General features: G+C 37.5%; 4 protein-coding genes across 5 annotated transcripts; 3 read left to right on the forward strand and 1 right to left on the reverse strand.

The window, feature by feature from the left end:
- Positions 1-28: 28 nt before the first annotated feature.
- Positions 29-4,124, forward strand: LOC129796041 (zinc finger protein Xfin-like). The gene is made up of 3 exons (XM_055837707.1): positions 29-214; positions 518-2,497; positions 2,912-4,124. Exons 2-3 carry the CDS (start codon positions 560-562, stop codon positions 4,037-4,039), a joined length of 3,066 nt encoding a protein of 1,021 aa, XP_055693682.1. The 5' UTR covers positions 29-214; positions 518-559; the 3' UTR covers positions 4,040-4,124.
- Positions 4,125-6,579: 2,455 nt separating this feature from the next.
- LOC129796221 (juvenile hormone acid O-methyltransferase-like) lies at positions 6,580-7,709 on the forward strand. Its single transcript, XM_055838004.1, has one exon. It carries the CDS (start codon positions 6,671-6,673, stop codon positions 7,493-7,495), a length of 825 nt encoding a protein of 274 aa, XP_055693979.1. The 5' UTR covers positions 6,580-6,670; the 3' UTR covers positions 7,496-7,709.
- A 2,511-nt stretch (positions 7,710-10,220) lies between these two features.
- On the reverse strand, positions 10,221-17,192 carry LOC129796227 (ras-related protein Rab6). 2 transcript variants are annotated; one of them, XM_055838011.1, is made up of 5 exons: positions 16,700-17,192; positions 14,747-14,805; positions 14,210-14,369; positions 10,941-11,213; positions 10,221-10,780 (listed from the first exon to the last, which is right to left on the reverse strand). In XM_055838011.1, the coding sequence occupies exons 1-5, from the start codon at positions 16,767-16,769 to the stop codon at positions 10,713-10,715; spliced, it is 630 nt and encodes a 209-aa protein (XP_055693986.1). In that variant the 5' UTR covers positions 16,770-17,192; the 3' UTR covers positions 10,221-10,712. The 2 variants fall into 2 exon arrangements, with proteins under 2 accessions (XP_055693986.1, XP_055693985.1); XM_055838010.1 differs by having other exon boundaries at positions 10,221-11,213; positions 16,700-17,099.
- Positions 17,193-17,356: 164 nt separating this feature from the next.
- On the forward strand, positions 17,357-19,062 carry LOC129796205 (protein FAM8A1). The gene is made up of 2 exons (XM_055837986.1): positions 17,357-17,940; positions 18,016-19,062. The coding sequence occupies exons 1-2, from the start codon at positions 17,492-17,494 to the stop codon at positions 18,479-18,481; spliced, it is 915 nt and encodes a 304-aa protein (XP_055693961.1). The 5' UTR covers positions 17,357-17,491; the 3' UTR covers positions 18,482-19,062.
- The last annotated feature ends 1,908 nt before the right edge of the window (positions 19,063-20,970 follow it).

Raw genomic sequence — 20,970 nt, forward strand, 5'->3', positions numbered from 1 at the left:
TCTTTGTGGGGAAATATTAAGAAGAAGAAGTGAAAGCAAAGAATCAAAACAAAGTGGGTCAAAATCAGAAAATTTTTCTCATTTTTCATCGCGAAAATTAATCATTTTCCCCCATCTGTTTGATTAATTGGACACAATAGGTGTTTCAGAGAAGTTCCCAATTACTTTTCTATTAGGAAAAATCTGTAAGAAGGAGAATTTTTTGGGTAAAAAGGTAATTTTCTTGAGAAGAAGAAAATTTTAGAGGATCAGCAAAAAGAGTTTCATTTAAAGTCATTTAAAGAAAAGTGAAAGAAAATAGAGAATACTCCTACATGAAAATCCGCATGATCACAGAATTCAGACGTTTGACGATTCCCAAATAAAGACACAATTGACCACTGAGGAAGACGCATAGAAGCGTCGAAAGCTTTGGCCCTAAAATTGAAAGGATGCGTTTGGGTTGACCTACCGTCCCTTGGCTTATGCAATCGGAAGAATTTATCCTATACCAACAAAAATATTAAAATTCCGTCAGATTCCACTGGAGGATCAGAAAAAAGGACTGGAGAGCGAGGAAATGGAGCCCTACGCAGCATACCTGGTCAGACCTGATGGTGAGAGTAGTCCGCACGAGCAGTTTGTGAATTTGCCAGTTGGCTTCCAATGGCCAGGACCTCCGGAGCACACTGAAGGAAGTCCCATTGTGGTGCAAGATGAAGGATATACGCTGATGGATCTCACGGATCCCAATGATTCAGCCCAGGAATTGATTCTCAGTGAAGATCAACCGAATTTGCTAATTGTAAAGCGAGAAGTGCACGAAAGTACGTACCTGAGGCAGGAGAAGGTGTTACCATCAATAAGGCGTGTAAAGCAGGAGGACAAGAGGAAGCGCACGAAAACAGGCCTGATATACACGTGCACGGAATGCAATAAAAAGTTCCAGTACTTGGCGAGTTTGCAGATCCACAAACGCTTCCATTCGGGTGAGAAGTTGACGCAGTGTGATGAATGTGGGAAGCGCTTTGCCACGCAGTATGCCCTGAAGAGGCACATCCGGACACATGAGAAGCCCGAGACGAATGTTTGTGGTACTTGTGGGGCTGCCTTTGCGGATAAAGGGGATTTTGAGCGACACATGCGGTACCATGCAACTGGGGAGCCAGCTTACAAATGCAAGGAATGCGATGACACCTTTGACACGTATGGTGCCATAAAGGCGCACAGATCGAAGAAGCATCGACAACATTGGCTCTGTCGGCACTGCTATGCAAAATTCCCCACGGAGAAGCTCTACCAGGAGCACAGGGTCATCCATGAGACGTACAACTGCCCACAGTGTCACATGAAGTTCATCACGCAAGAAATGCTGGACATGCACATGGAGGAAGCTGGGGAACATCAACCACCGCCAAATTCCGTCCCACCACCCATTCGGATCTCCAAGGATTCATCCGTGTACGAATGCGACAACTGCGGGAAGCGCTTCACACGTCGCGACTGCCTCCTTGAGCACTACAGACTTCACACGGGGGTGGGTCTGGTGGCGTGTGAGCAGTGCCCCATGAAATTCACAACGTACGCCCGCCTGAGGAAACACATGGCACGACATGCAGAAAAGAGAAGCTACCCGTGTCCACAGTGTGATAAAATCTTCAGCACTGAGCGCTACCTTAACATTCACGTGATGAAGCACACCGGGGAACAACTTCCATACCCCTGTCAGCTGTGCAACAAACAATTCCTCCGTAGCAATTCCCTCCGGAATCATATGTTTAGCCACCTGAAGCGTTTCCCGTGCTCCCGATGCTCGGCTATATTCACGTCAGATCGTCAGTTGAAGAAGCATCGACGTACGCACAAGAATATCTGCAGTATCTGCACCACAACCTTCGAGACTTTTGAACTCCTCCATATGCATTTCACAGAGTACCATCCGGAAAGTAGTCCTCCGGAGGTACCAGCTGAAAATCTCGACGGTGTCCCCGTAATGGAGGGTTTCGATGTGGATGCCCTCCTCACGGAAGGTGCTGCCATTGATGCCTCCACGAGGGAAGCTCTCCTCCAGCTACAGCCACAGTACACGTGTGAGGTGTGCGAGAAGAAATTCACACGAGCAACAGACCTCCGGATCCATATGTGTACGCACGCGAGGAGTTTTCCATGTTCACGCTGCTTCCAAACCTTCACATCAGAGCGGAAGCTGAAGAAGCACCGGAAGACACAACACAAGAATGTCTGCAATTACTGTGGGGTTAAATTTGAACTGCAGCACTTCCTGGAGAATCACTACAAGCAGCAGCATCCAGACTCAAGGGAGGCACGAGGGGAACCACCGCTGGAAGAGGAGACACCTCCGGTTGTGGTAACGGCAAAGAAACTTCCGGAGAAAGAAACTGCAGAACCGAGGATTTATCCTTGCCATTTATGCCCCAAGGAGTTTTCTCGTGGACCAGACCTCAGGATTCATCTGTGTACGCACATGAAGAACTTCAAGTGCTCCCAATGCTCACAGGTAAAGAGGATCTCTTAACTCTAATTTGCTTGCAATTTGTCTTATAACCTCAAAATATAAATTGGCGCGATTAATAGACGAGGAATATTCCAAGTGGTAGTCACTGGAAGGTTCCAAATTATCGATGGGAAAATAGTCTGGAATTCACCACAAAATGGTGAAATTTTGTTGCTGCTTTTTTATATTCCTTTTTTTCGTTAAAAAAAAAACATTTTTTATATGGAGTTTTGAGACCGATACCACAAAAGTAGCGACAAGAGCGACGATTTTACATTAGAAATTAAATAATTAATTAGTTTTAATTTAAAAGATGATTTCCACGAATTAATTAATTGAACGCAGAGAAATACAACATTGCTATTGGCTTGAACCTTCTTCCTTCATTATTTATACTTCTTTCCTCATTCTTTGCAGATTTTTACGTCACAGCGAAAGCTAAAGAAGCACCGGAAGCTCCATAAAAATATTTGTCCACTCTGTGAGACAAAATTCGACACACAGATGGATTTGAAGCAGCATTTTGAGGAGCTTCATCCAACAAGCAAAGAACATAACTGGGATGCAGCGAAACAGCAGCAGGAAGACGTAGCAGATGAACAGATTGAGGGAGAACATCCACCACAGGAACACAGTGTCTCCTGTTTGCTGTGTGGTGATGCATTTTCTCGAAATTCAGACCTCCGGAGTCACATGAAGACGCATGAGAGGAGTTTTGCATGTCGTCAGTGTGATGCAGTTTTGCCGACGCGGGAGGAACTGAAGGAACATCGGAAGGTACATCAAATTATTTGTGAGATTTGCAGAGAAAGTCTCGATTCAGTGGCATTGGCGCAGTTGCACTACCTGGAGGAACATCCTGACTGTGAAATGCCGCAGTTTGTTGTACCAACAGCTGAGGAATCTGGACTCACTGATGAAGAAGCTTCAAGAGATGCTGCTGCTTCTCCAACTACTGAAGACGCTCACATTGAAGAAGAAGGACAAGAGAATGAAGCCTCAGATGGGGAAATTTTACCTATAGCAGCAGCTCCAATTGAAGACGACATTTCAATTGAAAATTCCTCCCTGAATGTTCCTTCAATTGTAAAGCAAGAACCTCGTGAAGATTCAGAAGAAGAAAAAGAAGATGTAAAAGTAAAAATTCTCCTTCCCTTCGCTTGTGAGATTTGTGGGAAGAGATTTGCAAGGAAGGTGGCGCATAAAAATCACATGTACAGCCATGCAAAAAGTTTCCCCTGTACACGGTGCAATGGCATCTTCCCATCGGAGCGGCAGCTGAAGAAGCACAGAAAGACTCACAAGACAACGTGTCGATATTGTGAGGTAATTTGTGATTCAAAGGATGCCCTGAAGTTGCACTATCGCAATGAACATCCCACTAGCAAGCAAGGACGCGTAAAAGTTCCCTTTGAGGAGGTTTTCATTGAGGCAAACCCATTCGTTGAGGAAGCCACGGAAGCTAATCCCATTGAGGAGGTATTCACAGTTGGGGCACCGGTTGAGAGTGATTTCTTTGGCACAGAAATCCTGGGAGATGAATAAAAATTCATAAACTTCTTGTTGTTTGTCTGTGTTAACTGATTGTACAAAAAAAAGAAAATTAAAGAGATAATAGATTGTTCAGATCTGAGATTTAAGTCTTGCGACTTTTAGGGTTAAAACTTAGACCTTTTATTCCAATAAATGAGATTCTAGTAAAAATATTTAAATGATCGAATATTATTTTTATTTATTCAATTAATGAGCCTTATTAAGCGACCAATAAATCATTGAATTTCTTAAACTGGAATTTCTTCTGAAATTTCTAGGATTTCTAGGTCGCAGAATACGGCCAAATTTTTATTTATAGAGAGACTTAGGCCTTAGGTCTGAACGTTCTTTAACTCTCAAATTATTTGAGTAAAAGCAAAAGAAATAATTTATGAAAATTGTTAGAAAAAATTGTAAAAAAAAACAAGTCTGAATTGAATGCAAATAAAACTTAATTCGTTAATTCATGCAGAATTTTTCTTAAAGAATATTCTGTTGAAAAAAATCTAGAATTAATCACACAAAGACAAAAAATGATTGAAGAAATAAAGAAATTCAAAATAAATTATTTATTAATATTAAAATTTATTTTTGCAATGTTTAATCACAAAAAATTAAGGAATAAATTAATCAAACATTACTTAGAGGAATAATTATTATTTCTTCTCATTTATTTATGAAGGAAGCGAGCATCCAATTTTATCGTGGCAAAGAATAAAATCATCTACAGTTTCCACATTGCAGCACAGCGGTTCCTCTATGGCTTTGCTGCAGCAATCATCACCCTCAACAAGTCCACAGTATTGGCTAATTCTGCTCTCCGGAGGACACTTTCTACCAAAACCCTGCCCAAAAGCAAGAGCAAAACTAATTGCGAGCACTACAAAAATTTTAATTAATCCTTTCATGCTGATCTTCACACTTTCTTTTTGATCTTCAAACTGATGTTTTTTTGCAACGAAACGACGCATTTTTATTACAAAAAAGAATAAAGAAAACGTTTATTTAGCAAATAAGACTGCTGACCTACATTAAATCTATTTTCTTACTCTCATTTCTCTGAGCAGATATTGATAAAAAGTTCAAGGATTTTCTGTTTCTTTGCAATTCTGTGCGATAAACCAGGTGATGAACTTGAAATCTTCAATATCTAGCTCATCTTTGTGCTTTGTGTGATTTTTACAGAATTTTTATTTATTATATCGTAAGAATTTCAGAATGAATAAACTCGCCTTATTTAAAGGATCAAATGTTTTGATCAGAAAATTAGGTTTTTGTTAGAAAATTCTGCTTCTGATCAGAAGAATATTCCGTTTTGGTATGGAAAATGTTCTTTTTTTAGTCAGGAGAACACTATTTTTGGTCAGTTTTTATTTTTGGATTCTTCCTTAAATCAACCAAAAAATCAAAAATTTCTCATTTTTCCAATGGATGGGGGGTGATTCGAAAATTCATGCCTTTTCTCTCTAAAACTAATAGACAGGGGGATGCCCAACCCCGAGAAATCAGTACTTTTAGTGAGGCAGCAGGTTCTTCCGATCAAAATAAGGGATCAGTTTGCACAATTCCACTTGCAATCGAAAGTACATTTAATTAGCTCTCGGTTGATCCCTTCTCATCATCGAAATAACATTATTAATATAAAAAAAGTTAAAGTGTTTCTCGGGAATCGGTCGAGATTGAGCGAGATTCGAGAATTCCTCATACATTTTGGTCAACAAAAAGTGACTTTTCTTCACTGAAAATGAGGTTAAACCCTTGCTAATAGAAGAGCCAGAAGACGTAAAAACTGTTTTTGGTCAAAAATATAAAATTTATGGAAGAATTGGAAATTAAAACTGACCAAAAAAAGCGTTCTCCTGACTAAAAAAGAACATTTTCCTAACCAAAACGAAATAATCTTCTGATCAAAAGCAGAATTTTCTAACAAAATCCTAATTTTCTAATCAAAAGATTTGATCCTTATTAAAGTAGGTAACAAAAACTGCAATACATTGAGCCTATCAAATAGGACAAAGATGATTTTTAAAATAAGAAAAGTCAATAGAAACTAGTACAAATAATTACGTAGTCATAAGCATAAAAATAGAATTTTTCTTTTAGAAAATTTCAAAGGAAATTATGGTTTGTTAAAAAAATAAATACGTTCTTTCTTTCACTCATCATTAAGACAGACACGAGTTCTTCAAAGCTGAGTGGAACCATAAGTTTTTGTGTATTGAACCCCTGAGCAGATACGAGACTTTAATCAGTTTTAAAATAAGCTTATAATTAGTTTATTTTAAAGCTATTCAAGTTACAGAAAAAATATATTTGAAAATAAGAAAAAGCTAAAAAAAAAGCCTTAAAAAATCAAATTCTTCGTCTGTCTGCTTTGGACTTTCTCAGATTTTATTAATTAAATATATATTAATAAAAAAAGAATATTAAGTCAAGGCAAAACCTTCTTAATGTTCTCACATCAGATAGCATTATCGCAATTCTTCAAACATTTCCAATGCGCAGGATTGAAAAGTGAAATGGAAATATTTATTTTTAATAATGTATAGATTAAGATCGACGCACGTCTTGCGGTTGCTTTTGAGCTTTTAGTCGGAGGAAGGCTTCAAAATTGCCAACATCTTATCTAAATCACGCGTCGCGATGCCCGAAGAGGTGATTAGTTATCGCACCGTTAATAAGCATCAACGGAGAGATGCTGCAAATTTCTTGAGCGAATTCCAGCCGTTGCTCAATTGGCGCAATGGGGAGTCCTTTGTAGATATTGGATGTGGTCCTGGGGATGTAACACACGACATAATTATGCCCCTTCTTCCGCGTGATTTCACGCAACTCGTGTGCATGGATATATCACGTGAAAACCTCGATCGATGCTGTGAGGAATTCCGTGGGGATGATCGTGTGTCTTGTGTGGAGATTGATATGGGAAAACGACAGGATTCCCGCAGATTTAACCCATTTAATCATGCAACCTCCTTAATGTGCCTCCACTGGATCCCACAGCAGGAGGTAGCTATTGCAAATGTTTGTGATCTCCTCCAAAGCGGTGGGAGCTTCTTCTTCACCTTTGTCGCTGATTGCCCAAATAGGAAGATGAATAAGAAGATGATTGAGAGCAAAAAATGGGCTAAATTCCTTCATGGCATGGATATGGCTTGCAACCCCTACTGCTTCTCTCGGGATCCCGTTGGGGTTATCAGAAACACTCTCAGCAATGCGGGATTTGTGAATATCCACACAGAACTCCGCGAAGTTATCTACCAGTGGGATACACGTGAAGAATTCCTCGACTACATCATCACTTTCTCAGCTTTCCTCATCAATCGCATTCCACGGGAGCATCATGCGGAATTCCTGGAAGATCACGTAGAAATGGGCAAGCACTACGGATTAATTAGGTCACTGTGTGACCCCCAGAAATCCATTGACCCCTACAAAATAATTGTAGGCTTAGCACGGAAGTCTTAAAGAGGAGTAAAAGGAAATACAAAGAAAAGCTCACAGAGAATTTTAAAAGCTTTCAAAAATTCTTTTATTTCAAGTTATTCTCAATAAGTTTTTTTTTCCTTTTTAATTGTTATGTTCCTTTTTTATTAGTAAAGTGTTTGTTTTTTTAATTTTAATTATATTTTATACATTCAGTGTGTTGATGGTATTTTGTCGCGCTAAATTAAAACATTTTCTTGCGAAAGGAAAAGTGTTTGATTTTATATTTAAAATTGTGGCACAAATTGCAGCTCAAAACGTGATTTAATTTAATAATAAAAATTAAATTGTAAACATCCTTGCAAAATTATAGGATCAATTGGATTTATAATTCTTTTTTAATTCTTGGAAAATTGAATAATTTCTTTTTTTTTAAGAATTTGAGAGTATTTTTTTTAACCCTTTGACGTCCTCGTGAAACATTCAATCTTTTCATCACGATATTTATTATAATGATGCTCTAAGAAGACGCATTCACTCCCTCAGAACGTCTTCTTTTGCCTAATTTACGAGATCTCAAAAGTTTGATCTTCATTTTCTCTCAAAAAGAAAATATTTTTTTAAGTTTTCTTTCGACGATCTTGAAGTAATGAAACTCCCCTATACCCAGATATAGAATTTATCACGAAATATGAAATCTTAATATATAAAGCTGAAAAGTCTGTCTGTCTGTGGCACATGAACTCCTCCTAAACCGCTGGGCCGATCTTGATGAAATTTGGTATGGGGGTAGAGGAGGTTAATACGACTTGCAAGCGCTATATGGGATTCCGCCCCAACCCCCTTTGTAGCGCCCACACAGAAAAACTGATTTTCCCCATTTTCTACCTGCTGAAGGGTCAGATAACGGGATTTTTTTATTTTAAAAATTTTTCGGGGTACCGTATTATTCATCCCCCCTATTAATATACGCCCCCCTTTTATAGCTTAAAATGGTGATTGCTCACACGTGATTGGGGGCTCGGGTTGACTAGTAGATTCTAATTCTATGGCGATTGAAAAAAGTCGAATTGGCCAGTAAAATCCTCCAAGGGTTAAAAATACTTCAGCTTTTTTAACTGAAAATTCTGGTTAAGGTCTTCCACCTTTGGCGATTTTGACTAATCCATTTTGTCGAAGATATTTAAGATAGATAGATTTTGACCAATTCAAATAGTTGAAGCACTCACGTAATGTGATTTAAATAAATTATTTTGTCAATTTTATTGAAGTATTTCAGTCGTTTTGAACAATTCAAATGATTAAAAAGTACTTCCGCAAACCTGGAAAAACAATTTAATTCATAAAAATTATGTTCTCTTCAATGATTTTCACAGCAATTTTTTCCTTAAATTAATTCAATATTTTGTGCTTTTATTATTTTTCATTCTGCTTTAAATCACAAACATACGCTGAGAGCCACATTAATCGAAGCTTTCTGTTGTCTTCAAAAGATCCTCAAAAAACAATATTATTATTTTAGCAAATAAAGCGCATCGTGGTGGGGGCGCAACGATTAAATATCATAAAAAGTTCTTCACAAATATGTCGATTACGTCGGTTAATATTTTTCTTTTATGTTAGAATAGAAAAGGAAGAATAAAGTTTACAAAAACTTTGTTCCCCAAAAATTGTCTTCCCGAGTTATGTCTTTATGTTATGTTTCTTTTTAATTTTTTTAAATGTATTTTTATTTGAAATTGTTTCAACTTTTTCTTTGGTATAATATTTTCAAAATGGGAATGCTTGTAATTTTCAAATTCCTCTCTCTCTGCAACACATGTGTCTTTGATTCTCTTCGTGATGGTCATCGTGGTGTTAAAATGCAAATTATCGTAGAAAACATTACAAAATTATCCATCTAAAAATGCAAGGAATCGATTCTATGCCGTTTTAAAGAAAGAAAAACTTGCATTGCCACAGATGAGTCTCAAGCTATTAGGAATATTGCAATTTTTTCTTCTTTTTTTTCTTATTAAGGTTTCTGCTTCTTGAGATGAGAAAGAAATTTCCATTTAAGTGGGATGAATTAACACATGCATCCACCTTCCGAATCGTGATGATCGCCATTGCAAGAGGGTTGAGTCTGCAAGTCCACAGCTGTGTTGACAATTTTCCGGCATCAAGGAAAATTTCTTTTGTATGCAAATTTCTTTTACAGATTTCAATTATTTTTCTAGGATTTTCAGTGAGTTGCAAAAGACTTCTCAATTCTACAAAATCTAATTTTTGAGCAAATAAAATAGAGATCGCGGAGCTAAAGGGGTTGATTTTATACCAAAATAATCATAAAAAGAATTCGAGAATTGCCAATAGATGGTGCTAGTTTGCTGATGTAGCGCCATCTCTTGATTAATTAAAACGAGAAGGCTATTTCAGTAAGATTAGGATAAAATTGCAGGGTAGGAAATTTTCTTGATCTCAATATTTTATTTTGAACTTTACATAAACTCTTTGACCTTTTTAGCCCCAGTCTCCACTATTTTATTCATTCAATTCTATTCAGCGACCAAGAAATCCTTGAAATCTTTGAAATTTTTGGATCGATTATATCTTTTTTTTTTTTGCTTTCATCAGCATTTGTCGTAAAAAAACGTAGCCATCAAGTGTTGATGCAAGCAACGAAAGCTCCTTTCAAACAATACCTTTGCAACTCACTTTTTCCACCAACAAAAAGCTGAAAAATTCACCAAAAAAAAAACACAAAACAAAAAGAAAAACCAAAAAATTCTGTGCAAACTTAATGTTTTAATAGATAGTTTTAAAATAAAGATGAAATGCTCACTGGAAGTTAAATGGAACAAAAAGTAGCTAGACCACGTTGCCCCATTTATTTCTTAGGGCAACGACAAGATAAAGTATAATATAATATTGAAGTAAACTTAAAGTAATACGACAAAAATATACATAATACACTTTAAAATTAAATTTTAAATAATTTAATTATTTAGCTGTGTTATCGGTTTTTTGTGCTGATTTTCTGTTTTTTTTCCTTTAGTAATAATTAAAAAAAATACATTCAGAGAAGAAAAAAAAGGAATTTAAGTTCCCCACCCACCCCTCAGGCTTAGCAAAAACATTAATGTTTTTTTTTCATCATTTAACAAGGACATTGTGGTAGATTTTTTCCCGCGTTTGATTTACGAACAGATAAAAAAAATTATAAATGTTTAATTTAATTGTAAATATTAATAGAAAAAAAAATAATGGAAAAAGGCACTCAACAGGCGCATCCACCCTCGGGGTCTTTTTGTTCACTTGGCGAATCCTTGAGGACGACTTCTTGCACTGCATTGCGAGACAAATTGAAATGAACGAAAGTTAAGGAAAATATTGCAAAGAAATAATAATAAAAAACAAATAAATGCGTAAATAAAAAAATAAGAAGCAGAAAAGAATTTTCTGAAAGGAAAAGAAAAGATTTTTTCATTGTTGCATAAAAGGATACTATCTTCCGGTGGTTTGTTCTCCGTGGAATCCATGCCTGGCAGGGCGGCAGCAACTCGTCGGAAGAGTTGCTTGACGTTGTAGCCCGCCTTGGCGCTCGTCTCGATGAACATCACGTTGAGTTCCTTCGCTTTGCGATCTCCCTCCTCCGTTGAAACCTGCCTCTTATCCGACAAATCCGTCTTATTGCCCACAAGCATGATGATCACGTCGCTACCACGCTCCGTTCGTACATCGTCAATCCACTTTGAGGTTTGATGAAAGGAATTTGCGTCTGAAATTGATCATTTTTTGAATTTTATTTCACTTTCTTTTTTATCACGACCTTTATCCTTAATTTTTTTTATGGATCTTTTTCTTAATTAGCTCACAAAATGACGCAAAAGAAGCTAAAGCTCAAAAATGAAAATAAATTCAATGACATTTCGGTGATCTATTGGTTAAACATTCATCAGGTCAGGAATTTGTTTTACAACTAAAGTAAATGAATGTTTCTTTTAATGATTTTTCATTAAAAAATTAGAAAAATATTAAAGACTTCAAATAAGTTAACGATTTATTGAATTTTGAAAGATATTTTGGTTTTTTATGCTTTTTTTTCTTCGCAACATATGCGTTTGCGTCAATGGATGAAATCCACTACAAATCCAAGTTTATTACGTTTTTAAATCAGATTTAAGTTTCTAAAGGGCAGGTTATTAAAATTTTAATGTCATATCTGGTTGAAGCGAAACTAAATGCATTAATTGATGATTTTACCATGTTAATAACCGATTTTATAATTAAAAATCAGACCTAGCTTTTAAAATTTATTTAAAAAAATGTACGCTTAGCCTTCAAATATTAGGCTTGGCTTAAAACTCTTAAAACCAGCTTAAGAAAGTTCAGGACTGACTCAAAAAATCTTAGAACTAGCCTAAAAAATGTAATCTAGAACTAGCTTAAAACTAGGTTAGCCTTTAAATCTCAGACTTAACTTTACAAAATTAAGCCCAGCTATAAACTCTTTGAACTTTGCATAAAAAAACTTATACCTAGTTTAGAAAACTAAAATCTCGCTCAAGATTCTTAGAATTAGCTAAAAAAAATTAATTTCTAACTGAAAAATCTTAGGATTAGCTGTCAAAAAAAAAACTGTAAAAACTATAAAGAGTATTAAGCAGTTTATTTTTCAAGGCAGAATTTTTTTTCTCTAATTTTCACGTTTTTGTTAGATTTCTTTTTCAATTGATTGTTTTTATTAACTGAATTTAATTCTTTAATTGAAAATTTTTAAATATTGATCATTTAATATATTTATTTTTATATGAATATTTTTCTCAGCTCTGAAGCATCCTTAAAGTGCAATTTTAAGAATTAAAATGACTTTTTATTGGATATGACCGATATGACCTTTGAATTTCTAAAAATAAATATCTCCACACCATAAAAGACTAAAACCTCCGCTTCTAGGTCATTAACAAATAAAACTTCCAAACAATCATATGGAGTATATTTTTTTATTATTAAATTGAAGAAGGGAAGAAAAAGAGGCGTGCGAATTTCTTTTGTATGTTCTCACCAAATAAAACATTGTTTGTCAATTAAACAAACACACACCTGTCTCTCTCTCTGCAGCACATTTATGGCATCTAATCCAGATCAATTTTCTGTGAGAACATCTCTCAAAACAAACGGCTTATAAGCATTAAAGAAAATAAATTACATTACCTATATTCTCTATGCTTATATGTAGGAATTATTAATAGAGACAACTTACAGAAGAGCGAGAGAGAAGAGAGTTCAGTGCCATGGAATTGGCATTAAAAATGCAACAGGGAGTCTTTTTGGGGTAATGAAATATGGAAATAGAATGTCTCAAAAGTATATAGCACGCAAATAGAGCCCCAGAGGGGAATATTTGAAGTGTTGGGGGCGTTTGCAGTTAATTCTTCGGCAAATGTTTTTTTTTTTTGCATTTTATTGATTCACATTAATTCGATTGGTTAAGCAAAAATTGCTCCATTTCTCCGAATTGTTACCTCTATCGTTTCCCCTTTTGAGCCATTTTTTTCTTCTTCATATAATTTTCAATCACCACGCATTGCACAAGCTTGCAATTATTATCAATTATTATCCATTTAAACATTGGTTAATTATATATGAGTTTTATGTTGATTATATATTGATGATTTAATTGTTTTATATACACTATCCTCAAAAAGTTTCCGGACAAGCAAAAATGGGGTATTTTTGAAGGCAAATTTCAAGCGGCTATATCTCCGGCTGTGGTCAACTGATTTTCAAAAATCTACCAGTTTTGGAAAGGTACATTTTTTACCTTTCCAAAACTGGTAAATTTTTGAAAATCGGTCAATCCGTTATTTCTTGGCAGCCATTTTGGTAAAGCTAGGTAAAAACGTTTTTTCACAATTTCACAAATTTTGACTTTGACCTCTTGCATCTCGGCCACTAGTGCACCGATTTTAATGAATAGTTTGTCGTTGGAAAGGTAATTTTATTCCCTTTCCAAATATGATAAATTATTGAAAATCGATCAAGCGGTTCAGTCGTGGCAGCAATTCTAGTGAACCATAGTGAAAAAATACACTTTTGACTATATCTCAACTTAGGGTTGACTGATTTGGACAAACTCGGATTCAAATGATAGCTAATCGTGCCCTATAACTTTGAAAAATAAAATTTTTTTTTTATCCAGATTCGTCACGTGGTTTGTGAAAATTTGTGAAATTGTGAAAAACATACTTTCGCCTAGCTACACCAAAATGGCTGCCAAGAAATAACGGATTGATCAATTTTCAAAAATTTACCAGTTTTGGAAAGGTAAAAAATGTACCTTTCCAAAACTGGTAGATTTTTGAAAATCAGTTGACCACAGTCGGAGATACAGCCACTTGAAATTTGCCTTCAAAAATACCTCATTTTAGCATTGCCCGGAAACTTTTTGAGGGTAGTGTACCTATTATTTTGCTTTATAATTAAAAATCATCAAGATAAAAAAAGGTTTATTAAATTATTTTTTTCAAGGCAAAGGGAAATGTTTTACAAAAAAAAACTCGAATATTTGAACCAACCGTATTTTCCATTTTGAAAAGAATCACATTTCAAAAGTAAAAATATCCCTGAGAGAAAATAAAAATGCAATAAAACTTTTGTATACGTTCCTCTGCAACACCTTGTGCGAGGATTTTCCACTGAATTTTTCCATTTTTACAAGGGGGAGGGGGTGTTTGTGTGAGATAAAAAAGAAACTTTCCAGAGCAGACTTACTTGTAATATCATACACGACAACAGCAACTGTCGAATCCCGTATGTAGGATGGAATGAGGGATCTGAATCTCTCCTGCCCAGCTGTATCCCACAGTTGGAGTCTCACAGTTCGATCCTCTAAGTACATTGTCTTGGAAAGAAAGTCTATGCCGATGGTGGCCTGAAAGGTGAATTTCACCTGAATTGATGCACTTTTGACCCCATATTTTATACATATAGAATAGGTATCTCAGGGAATGTCCTACATCTCATGTGCAACCCCCATAATGTCGTAAAAATTGTGGCACAGTGAAGCACATAGTGCAATTTACGATGCCCCATCATCTCGGAAGGCACATCCACAACAAATAAATTGAATTATTGAGGAATCACCAAGAAAGAAAGAAAATCAATGGGAGTAGGGACAATCCTTGTGGAGCTTCTTCCCCAATTAAATTCCAAAGAAAATTCCATTAATTCAACTTTCCTCGAAGCACCACTGCAAATTGTAGTTCTTGTTCATGGAAAATTTCTCACTTTTAGCACCCCCGCACTCACCTGATACGTGTTATCGAAACTGTCGTACATGAATCGTGTAATTAGAGATGTTTTTCCAACTGAAACGACACAGAAAAAAAGAAAGAAAATTCGTGAAAAGCTTCCATTTTTCACAGACTGCAAATGTAGACTGAAAATGCCTAGAAATTGTGTGTGGGTGTTTTAGAATGAAAATTCAGGGCTTATTTGCAAAAGGATTGCTCATATAGTAGAGTAGAATTTATTAATTTGTAAAAAAGTCTGTTAGATTTTGCATTCTAAATGTATTTTTTTTTATTAATCACGGTTAGGTCTGGGAATTCCTAAAAATCTTTGCTGATATATAATTTATTTTATCAATTCTTTCAAAAACAATTTGAATAATTTGTAGTTCCGGATATATTTAGCTTCCGGAAAAATATTTTTTTATTGACAATTTTCCATAAATCTACCCCTCGGAAAATTCTATAAAAGTTTTCGAATGAAAAAATGTAATCGAATTTATCTATAAAAGATTTTTCTCTAAATTATTGAATGGAAATCTAGGATAATTCTCAGAATTTAAGAAATTATACTCTGACTAAAACAAAGAGAGATTCTTGCATAGGAATATTTTTTACATTACTGAATTAGAATGATAACTGTATAACGCCGAGAATCACACCTGGCCAGAATTAGAAAACATGTTTGGGTATTTAATTACTCTAAAAGTGATTAAAATATACTATCTAGAAGATAGATGTCATAACACGTTAGAAAATTAATTTTAATCGTCACAGCTAAGGAATCTTTATGTTCATTGGGCATTAATAAAGTAATTCTATTCTATTCAATTCGTCACAGCTAACGTCAAATGATAGAAAAAATGTCTCATGCTAAAAAAAAAACGTTAAGATTTAAAAAGGATAACGTTAGAAAATTAACGTCAAACATTAAACAAAACGTCAATCGTTAGAAAAAACATATTATAGTTAGAAAAGGAATGTCAATTTATTCATACTTATGAGTATCAATCGATGTGGGCCTGGGGTGCAGTGGATAGAGCGCTTGAGTGCGCATCCAAAGGTCGCCGGTTCGAATACAGAACCCGGCAAACGCACCCCATCCGCCAACGTGCAATTAGATCACGTTGACCGGTTGGATCAGGAGATTGATACACTCCTATCCGTAAAATGGCCCACACGTGGTAGTATCTAGCAAGGCCGCCCACTACTTCTCCGCAAGGAGAACAACAACATCATATAGGGCGGCCGGCCCTGTTCCTATATGGGACGTAGCGCCAAAATATTTATTTATGAGTATCAATCGACGCTCCCGAAGATTATGTACCATACTCCTGTGTTAAAAGATAGGAATATGGTTCATAATCTTCGGGCACGTCGCAATAAAATTTAAAAAAAAATTATTCATACTAAAAAAGATGAAAAATCGTTTGAAACGTTAAACGTTAGAATTATGCAATTCGTTAGAATGTGCAAATCTGAATGCAACAGCCGTTTAAATGAATAATCCCAATTTTCATAAACATCCCCTTGTCTTTAGTAATTTTTAAATAAAAAGATCTTTTATTTATTTTATAAACAAAAATTGAAAAAAAAATCAAAAATGTCGAAAACTTTAACAAACTTGAACAAATTACTTTTTATGGGACAGCCTAAAGAGGCTCTACAGTTAGCATGTTTGCATTCCTTTAGCACAGATAAATTCCAAGAAACTGTTTTGGATCTGGGTGGGTGCTCCACACCTGGACGGTGAGCAGGTGGAGGTGTGTGAGCCACGCAAAAAAGCCCCCACAGTGAGGGGGTGGGAAGTGGTTTTTTTTGACGTGAAAGACAACACGTCACAAGAAATTGCTGAATGAGCAACGAAGTCTGCCGGTACGGGCCACTCCTTGGCACCATTCTTGGCTCATTCAGATTGAATTTTAGCATGAGCAGCACCCCAATCAACCACAAGAAACCTTCCCAGACTTACCACTCTGCTCGCCCAAGAAGACCAATTTAAATTTCCTCAGAGGATTCCCAAAGTCGCCGGACGTTGTCATTGCGGAGAGAGGATTTTTTAGCTACTAAATGCACTTAAATGGATAATTGAGATGTCGGTGATTCACAAATACACTGCCTCGAAGTGATTTTGCACAAATTTTGAGCCACTTCTGGGGAGGAAATACCCTTTTTTCGCGGATTTTTACCTCAACTGTATGTGGCTAAAATACTTCCCCATAAAACATATCCAATGTACTTTCCACTATTTCAATGGATTTGTCCCCTTTTGTCTGTTGAATTTCTCTGCTGTATGACTCACAACTCACACGACTCACACAGTGCTGCCATGAGAAGCATAAGCGCCATAGTAACTTTAATTACGCGTAGTAAAAGTTTTTCATAAAAAATAATTTGTTATGCTGTGCAGGAAAAATTGAAAACAAAAGAAATTTTTTTTTCAAATACACTACAAAAAACAAATTGCAATAGAAAAAAATTGAGAAAAGAACAAAAAGAAAATATTTTACACAGTTACTTTAGATTTCCTGCATATGCTTCGTGCCTTATTGAAGCATCTGACGGTTTTCTTCGTTGTTTATTGGGTTACCCCATAAATTTTTCCATATTTTCATTTCTTATGCAGGTACATTTTGGACAATCCAATATTTTGACATTTCATCTGTGCTAAGGAAGTTTTTCACAAGATTTTTTCAAATTACATTTTCTACCCAATTTCCTGAGTGATTTTCCTCGTTTTTCCCGCGAATCTACCAAAGACATCATGGTGGATGAGATAAAGTCAAAAAATGAGGTTGAAAGTGGCAAAAAGGGTGACTTTGAGGGGCTCCCGGATGCATCGGAGGAAGCTGTTGTGGATGTAATTGGAGCCAAGGAAGCCTACTTTACACTACTACGGGCGTGGGTCAATCAAGCCAATCAGAGCCACAATGCCATGATCACCTTTCCGTACTACCTCATGTCCAACTACCCGCAGCTCTTTCAGCCACAGCCCCCACCAGCCCCGGCTGCCAATGGGAATCTGGCCAATCGGGATTTATTCTACGACAGCCCAGCTCGCAATGAGGAGCGTATCAATCAAACGGGTGGCTATGAGTTCATCATTGCACCCCTGTGGAAGAGATTGTGTGCCGAAGTTGTGGACATAACGATTGTGTTGCTCATAAAGGTTCTCATCACCTTTGGAATTGTTGATCTTCTCGATATTGATCTGTAAGTAAATTGTCTCCTAAAGTTTTTTTTTCCAGTAGAAAATATTTTTAATTTTTTTGGGATTTTTTTTTGCAGAAAATTCGATTTTGACTTTGACACCATCCGGAATTCCATTGAAGATGACTACTCGCAGTTCCTCTCCTTTACGTCAGAGCTTGTTTTCCTCGAGATTGTTACGAAACTCGCGGTGTGCATCTACGAAGCCGCCTGGACGGCACAGGGTCATGGGATTCTGGGTGGAGCCACTCCGGGGAAGATAATCTTTGGGCTGAGAATCCTACACGTTGAAGCTGTTGTCCCACTGGATGCCCCTCCGCAGGTTAACTACGGCAATCCCATGAAGGCTCTCCTCTATCCAGCCACCAATCCAGGGTTCAAGCGTGCTCTCTTGCGTGCTGTGGCCAAGAATGTCATGATGGCTCTCCTCTTCCCCATGTGCTTCATCATGTTCTTCTTCCGGAACAACCGTACCGGCTACGATGTCCTCACCAAAACAATTGTCGTGGAAGAGAATCAAGCACCTGTTTTCCGGAGACGCTAAATCCAGCCACTTCCGGCTGAATATATTTTTTTGTGATTTTCAGAAAGATTTCTGGACAAAGGAGCTAATTCTGGCAAAAATATTTTCTTTTCTTTTCTTACAATTCGTGAGTTATAAGGTTTTTTGGCATTCTCACAAAAAAAACTTATAAATTTGTAAGATCTAAAAAGTTTCACAGTTCAACTTTTAGACCACGTCGCGAGAAACATTTTTGCTATAATAGAAAAGAAAAGGTTTTGGTATTCCGGCCGATTTTTTTCTTATAACTTGTAAGAAAATCTTACAAAATCATGTGTTTTATAAGGACCTGCCGAGGTGCTTTTTCAATCTTTTTGTGAATTTTGTGACCACCAAAGCATGATTATAATAATAATAATAATAATAATATTTATTTCGTATCCAAACTGCGGCTGCCGCCGTCTTCATAACCGACCTCCCCGAGAAAACGGCAGAAAACTCGGTTCATAGGTCGTATAAGCCAACTCATTTTGTCTCATATTGTACATTTTTACATTTTTTGTGAAAAATTACTTTACTTTACATCAGAGAACAAAAAATAAAAGAGTACACTTTAACATGAATCATGCGTGTTGAGACTGGCTGCAGTGCAGGTTGGAGGGACGTAAGGGATGGTTAGACTCTTGCGAGTACGTGAATCCATCCCTGAGCTCAAGGAAAAATGGAGCAAGGAGACGACGCGGAAAAACGGAGAATGGGGAAAGGAAGGGAGCGGAGACAACGCAGAATCAAGGGGACAAGCAGAGGAGGGACAAAGGGTGGACCCCACCAAAAAAACAAGAAAACGAAAACGAAAGGGCAGAGAGGCGACTCAAAAAGGTAAGCCAGGGGCGATGAGAAAAAGAGAGGAAAAGCGCTTCAGAACCAACCAAGAAGTCAAAACGAGGCAAAAACAACAAAATGAAGACGAAGAGAGCAAAATGAGCAAAGCAGCACGCACGGAAAGACCGGAGGCAGAAAACCCCGCCACCACCAACCAGAGGCCGCAACACGGGGTCATTCCGACAGCTCAGACCACAGGGCCACAGTAAAAGGACCCGCGAGTAGTGACAGACGAATCGTCGCTTAATCTCCCCCACAACGCACCATTATGCCACCGCAGAGCCCAGAGTCAATTACATGTGATAAACTAAAAGAAAATCGCGGCCCGCAGCTGAAAATGGGGAGCCGTTCCCGTGTGACATAAAAAAAGAAAAACTAGTTCTCAGATTCTTACAGTAATTGCCCTAACAAATCTAGGCCTAAGGGGAAAAGACCCTTAAAAAGGGAAGAAAACCCCAATTACAGGATAGCTCGCCACTCCAGCCGCAGGCTTGCGACACATCGCTCGTCGCTCAATCGTTCTTGAAAAAAATAATGGACTCCGCAGTAGAACTGAGGCTGCAGAGGCAGGGGATTTCAGGTCAGACCCATCAGGCACCAACGAAACCTTCATCAGAAAGTTGCATGTGGTCCTGCCATCCCAAACACCCCCAAGTCGCGGGGTCACCCTAGTGATAGAAGGGATATTCGCAACCGGCCCAAAGATAATAGGACAAGTTGGAAAGTTTTTACGTCCATTATTAGCATGCTCCATCAAGGAAGAGGCAACTCCTGTCTCTCAGCGCGGTATTCCATCCATATATGTTTCTTTAGGCGCCTCAAAAAAGTGTAGACCGTTATATTGGGCTCTCTCAAGTCCGAGGGGAGGCCGTTATACAGAGAGGGTGCGAGGTAAGCATATGAACGCTTGAATAGCTCCGTACGCGGCTTTGGAGTCAATGCGGGGGCATCCCCTCGGAGGGGTCTCCCTCTCCCGGTATGCAAGTAGCCACCTCGAATGAAGAATACCCTCAAAGTCCTGTACTTGAAATTATACATCAAGGGTACAATGTTGAGATCCATAAAGGAGTGAAACACAGAATCTCTTCTACTTTTGCCCAGCATCGCCCTCAACGCACTCCGCTGGGCCATCTTGACTGGATTCAAGTTCGAGCTACAGGCACCTCCCCAAATTGTTAACCCATACTGCAACCGTGATTCAATGCAGGCGCAGTGAAAAGCGCGAGAGACGCCAAGAGGAGCCAGCCTACCAATCCTATAGAGACCACTAATTGCGGGCAATAAGCTGGACTTCAGTCTTTCTATGTGTGGTCTCCAAGTTAAGGCATTATCAATCATAACTCCCAAATACACAAACTCATTTACAAATGGGATCTCAACACAATGGTCGTTGCATATAGTGCCATTACAAGAAGATGCGTGGCATATAATTGGGGTTGGAGGCAATTGCGACCTAGGGGGAAGAAATTGCATAGCCTTCGACTTTGAACTCAGCACCATGGAATTACCGCTTAACCAAGATCTAATAGTACACAGGTCATCCTGCATATTCCCTCGCAAAGTCTCCCAGTGTTCACCACTATAAAGCAGTGCCAAATCATCAGCGTAGGCCACAATTTTGCCATAAAGGCTAGTATTAAGGAGATCAT

Source organism: Lutzomyia longipalpis, chromosome 4 (assembly GCF_024334085.1).
Source record: "Lutzomyia longipalpis isolate SR_M1_2022 chromosome 4, ASM2433408v1".
In the NCBI taxonomy this organism is placed as follows: Eukaryota; Metazoa; Arthropoda; class Insecta; order Diptera; family Psychodidae; genus Lutzomyia; species Lutzomyia longipalpis.

What these genes read in the sequence shown, in the direction of transcription:
- LOC129796221 (XM_055838004.1), top strand. Translation starts at nt 6,671, where the DNA reads ATGCCCGAAGAGGTGATTAGTTATCGCACCGTTAATAAGCATCAACGG.
- LOC129796205 (XM_055837986.1), top strand. Translation starts at nt 17,492, where the DNA reads ATGGTGGATGAGATAAAGTCAAAAAATGAGGTTGAAAGTGGCAAAAAG. An exon ending in GATCTTCTCGATATTGATCT is followed by an intron (nt 17,941 to 18,015) that starts GTAAGTAAATTG and finishes TTTTTTTTGCAG; the next exon opens with AAAATTCGATTTTGACTTTG.
- LOC129796227 (XM_055838010.1), bottom strand. Translation starts at nt 16,769, where the DNA reads ATGACAACGTCCGGCGACTTTGGGAATCCTCTGAGGAAATTTAAATTG. An exon ending in GTTTCGATAACACGTATCAG is followed by an intron (nt 14,370 to 14,746) that starts GTGAGTGCGGGG and finishes TTCACCTTTCAG; the next exon opens with GCCACCATCGGCATAGACTT. An exon ending in TGTCGTGTATGATATTACAA is followed by an intron (nt 11,214 to 14,209) that starts GTAAGTCTGCTC and finishes GATCAATTTCAG; the next exon opens with ACGCAAATTCCTTTCATCAA.
- LOC129796041 (XM_055837707.1), top strand. Translation starts at nt 560, where the DNA reads ATGGAGCCCTACGCAGCATACCTGGTCAGACCTGATGGTGAGAGTAGT. An exon ending in AGTGCTCCCAATGCTCACAG is followed by an intron (nt 2,498 to 2,911) that starts GTAAAGAGGATC and finishes CATTCTTTGCAG; the next exon opens with ATTTTTACGTCACAGCGAAA.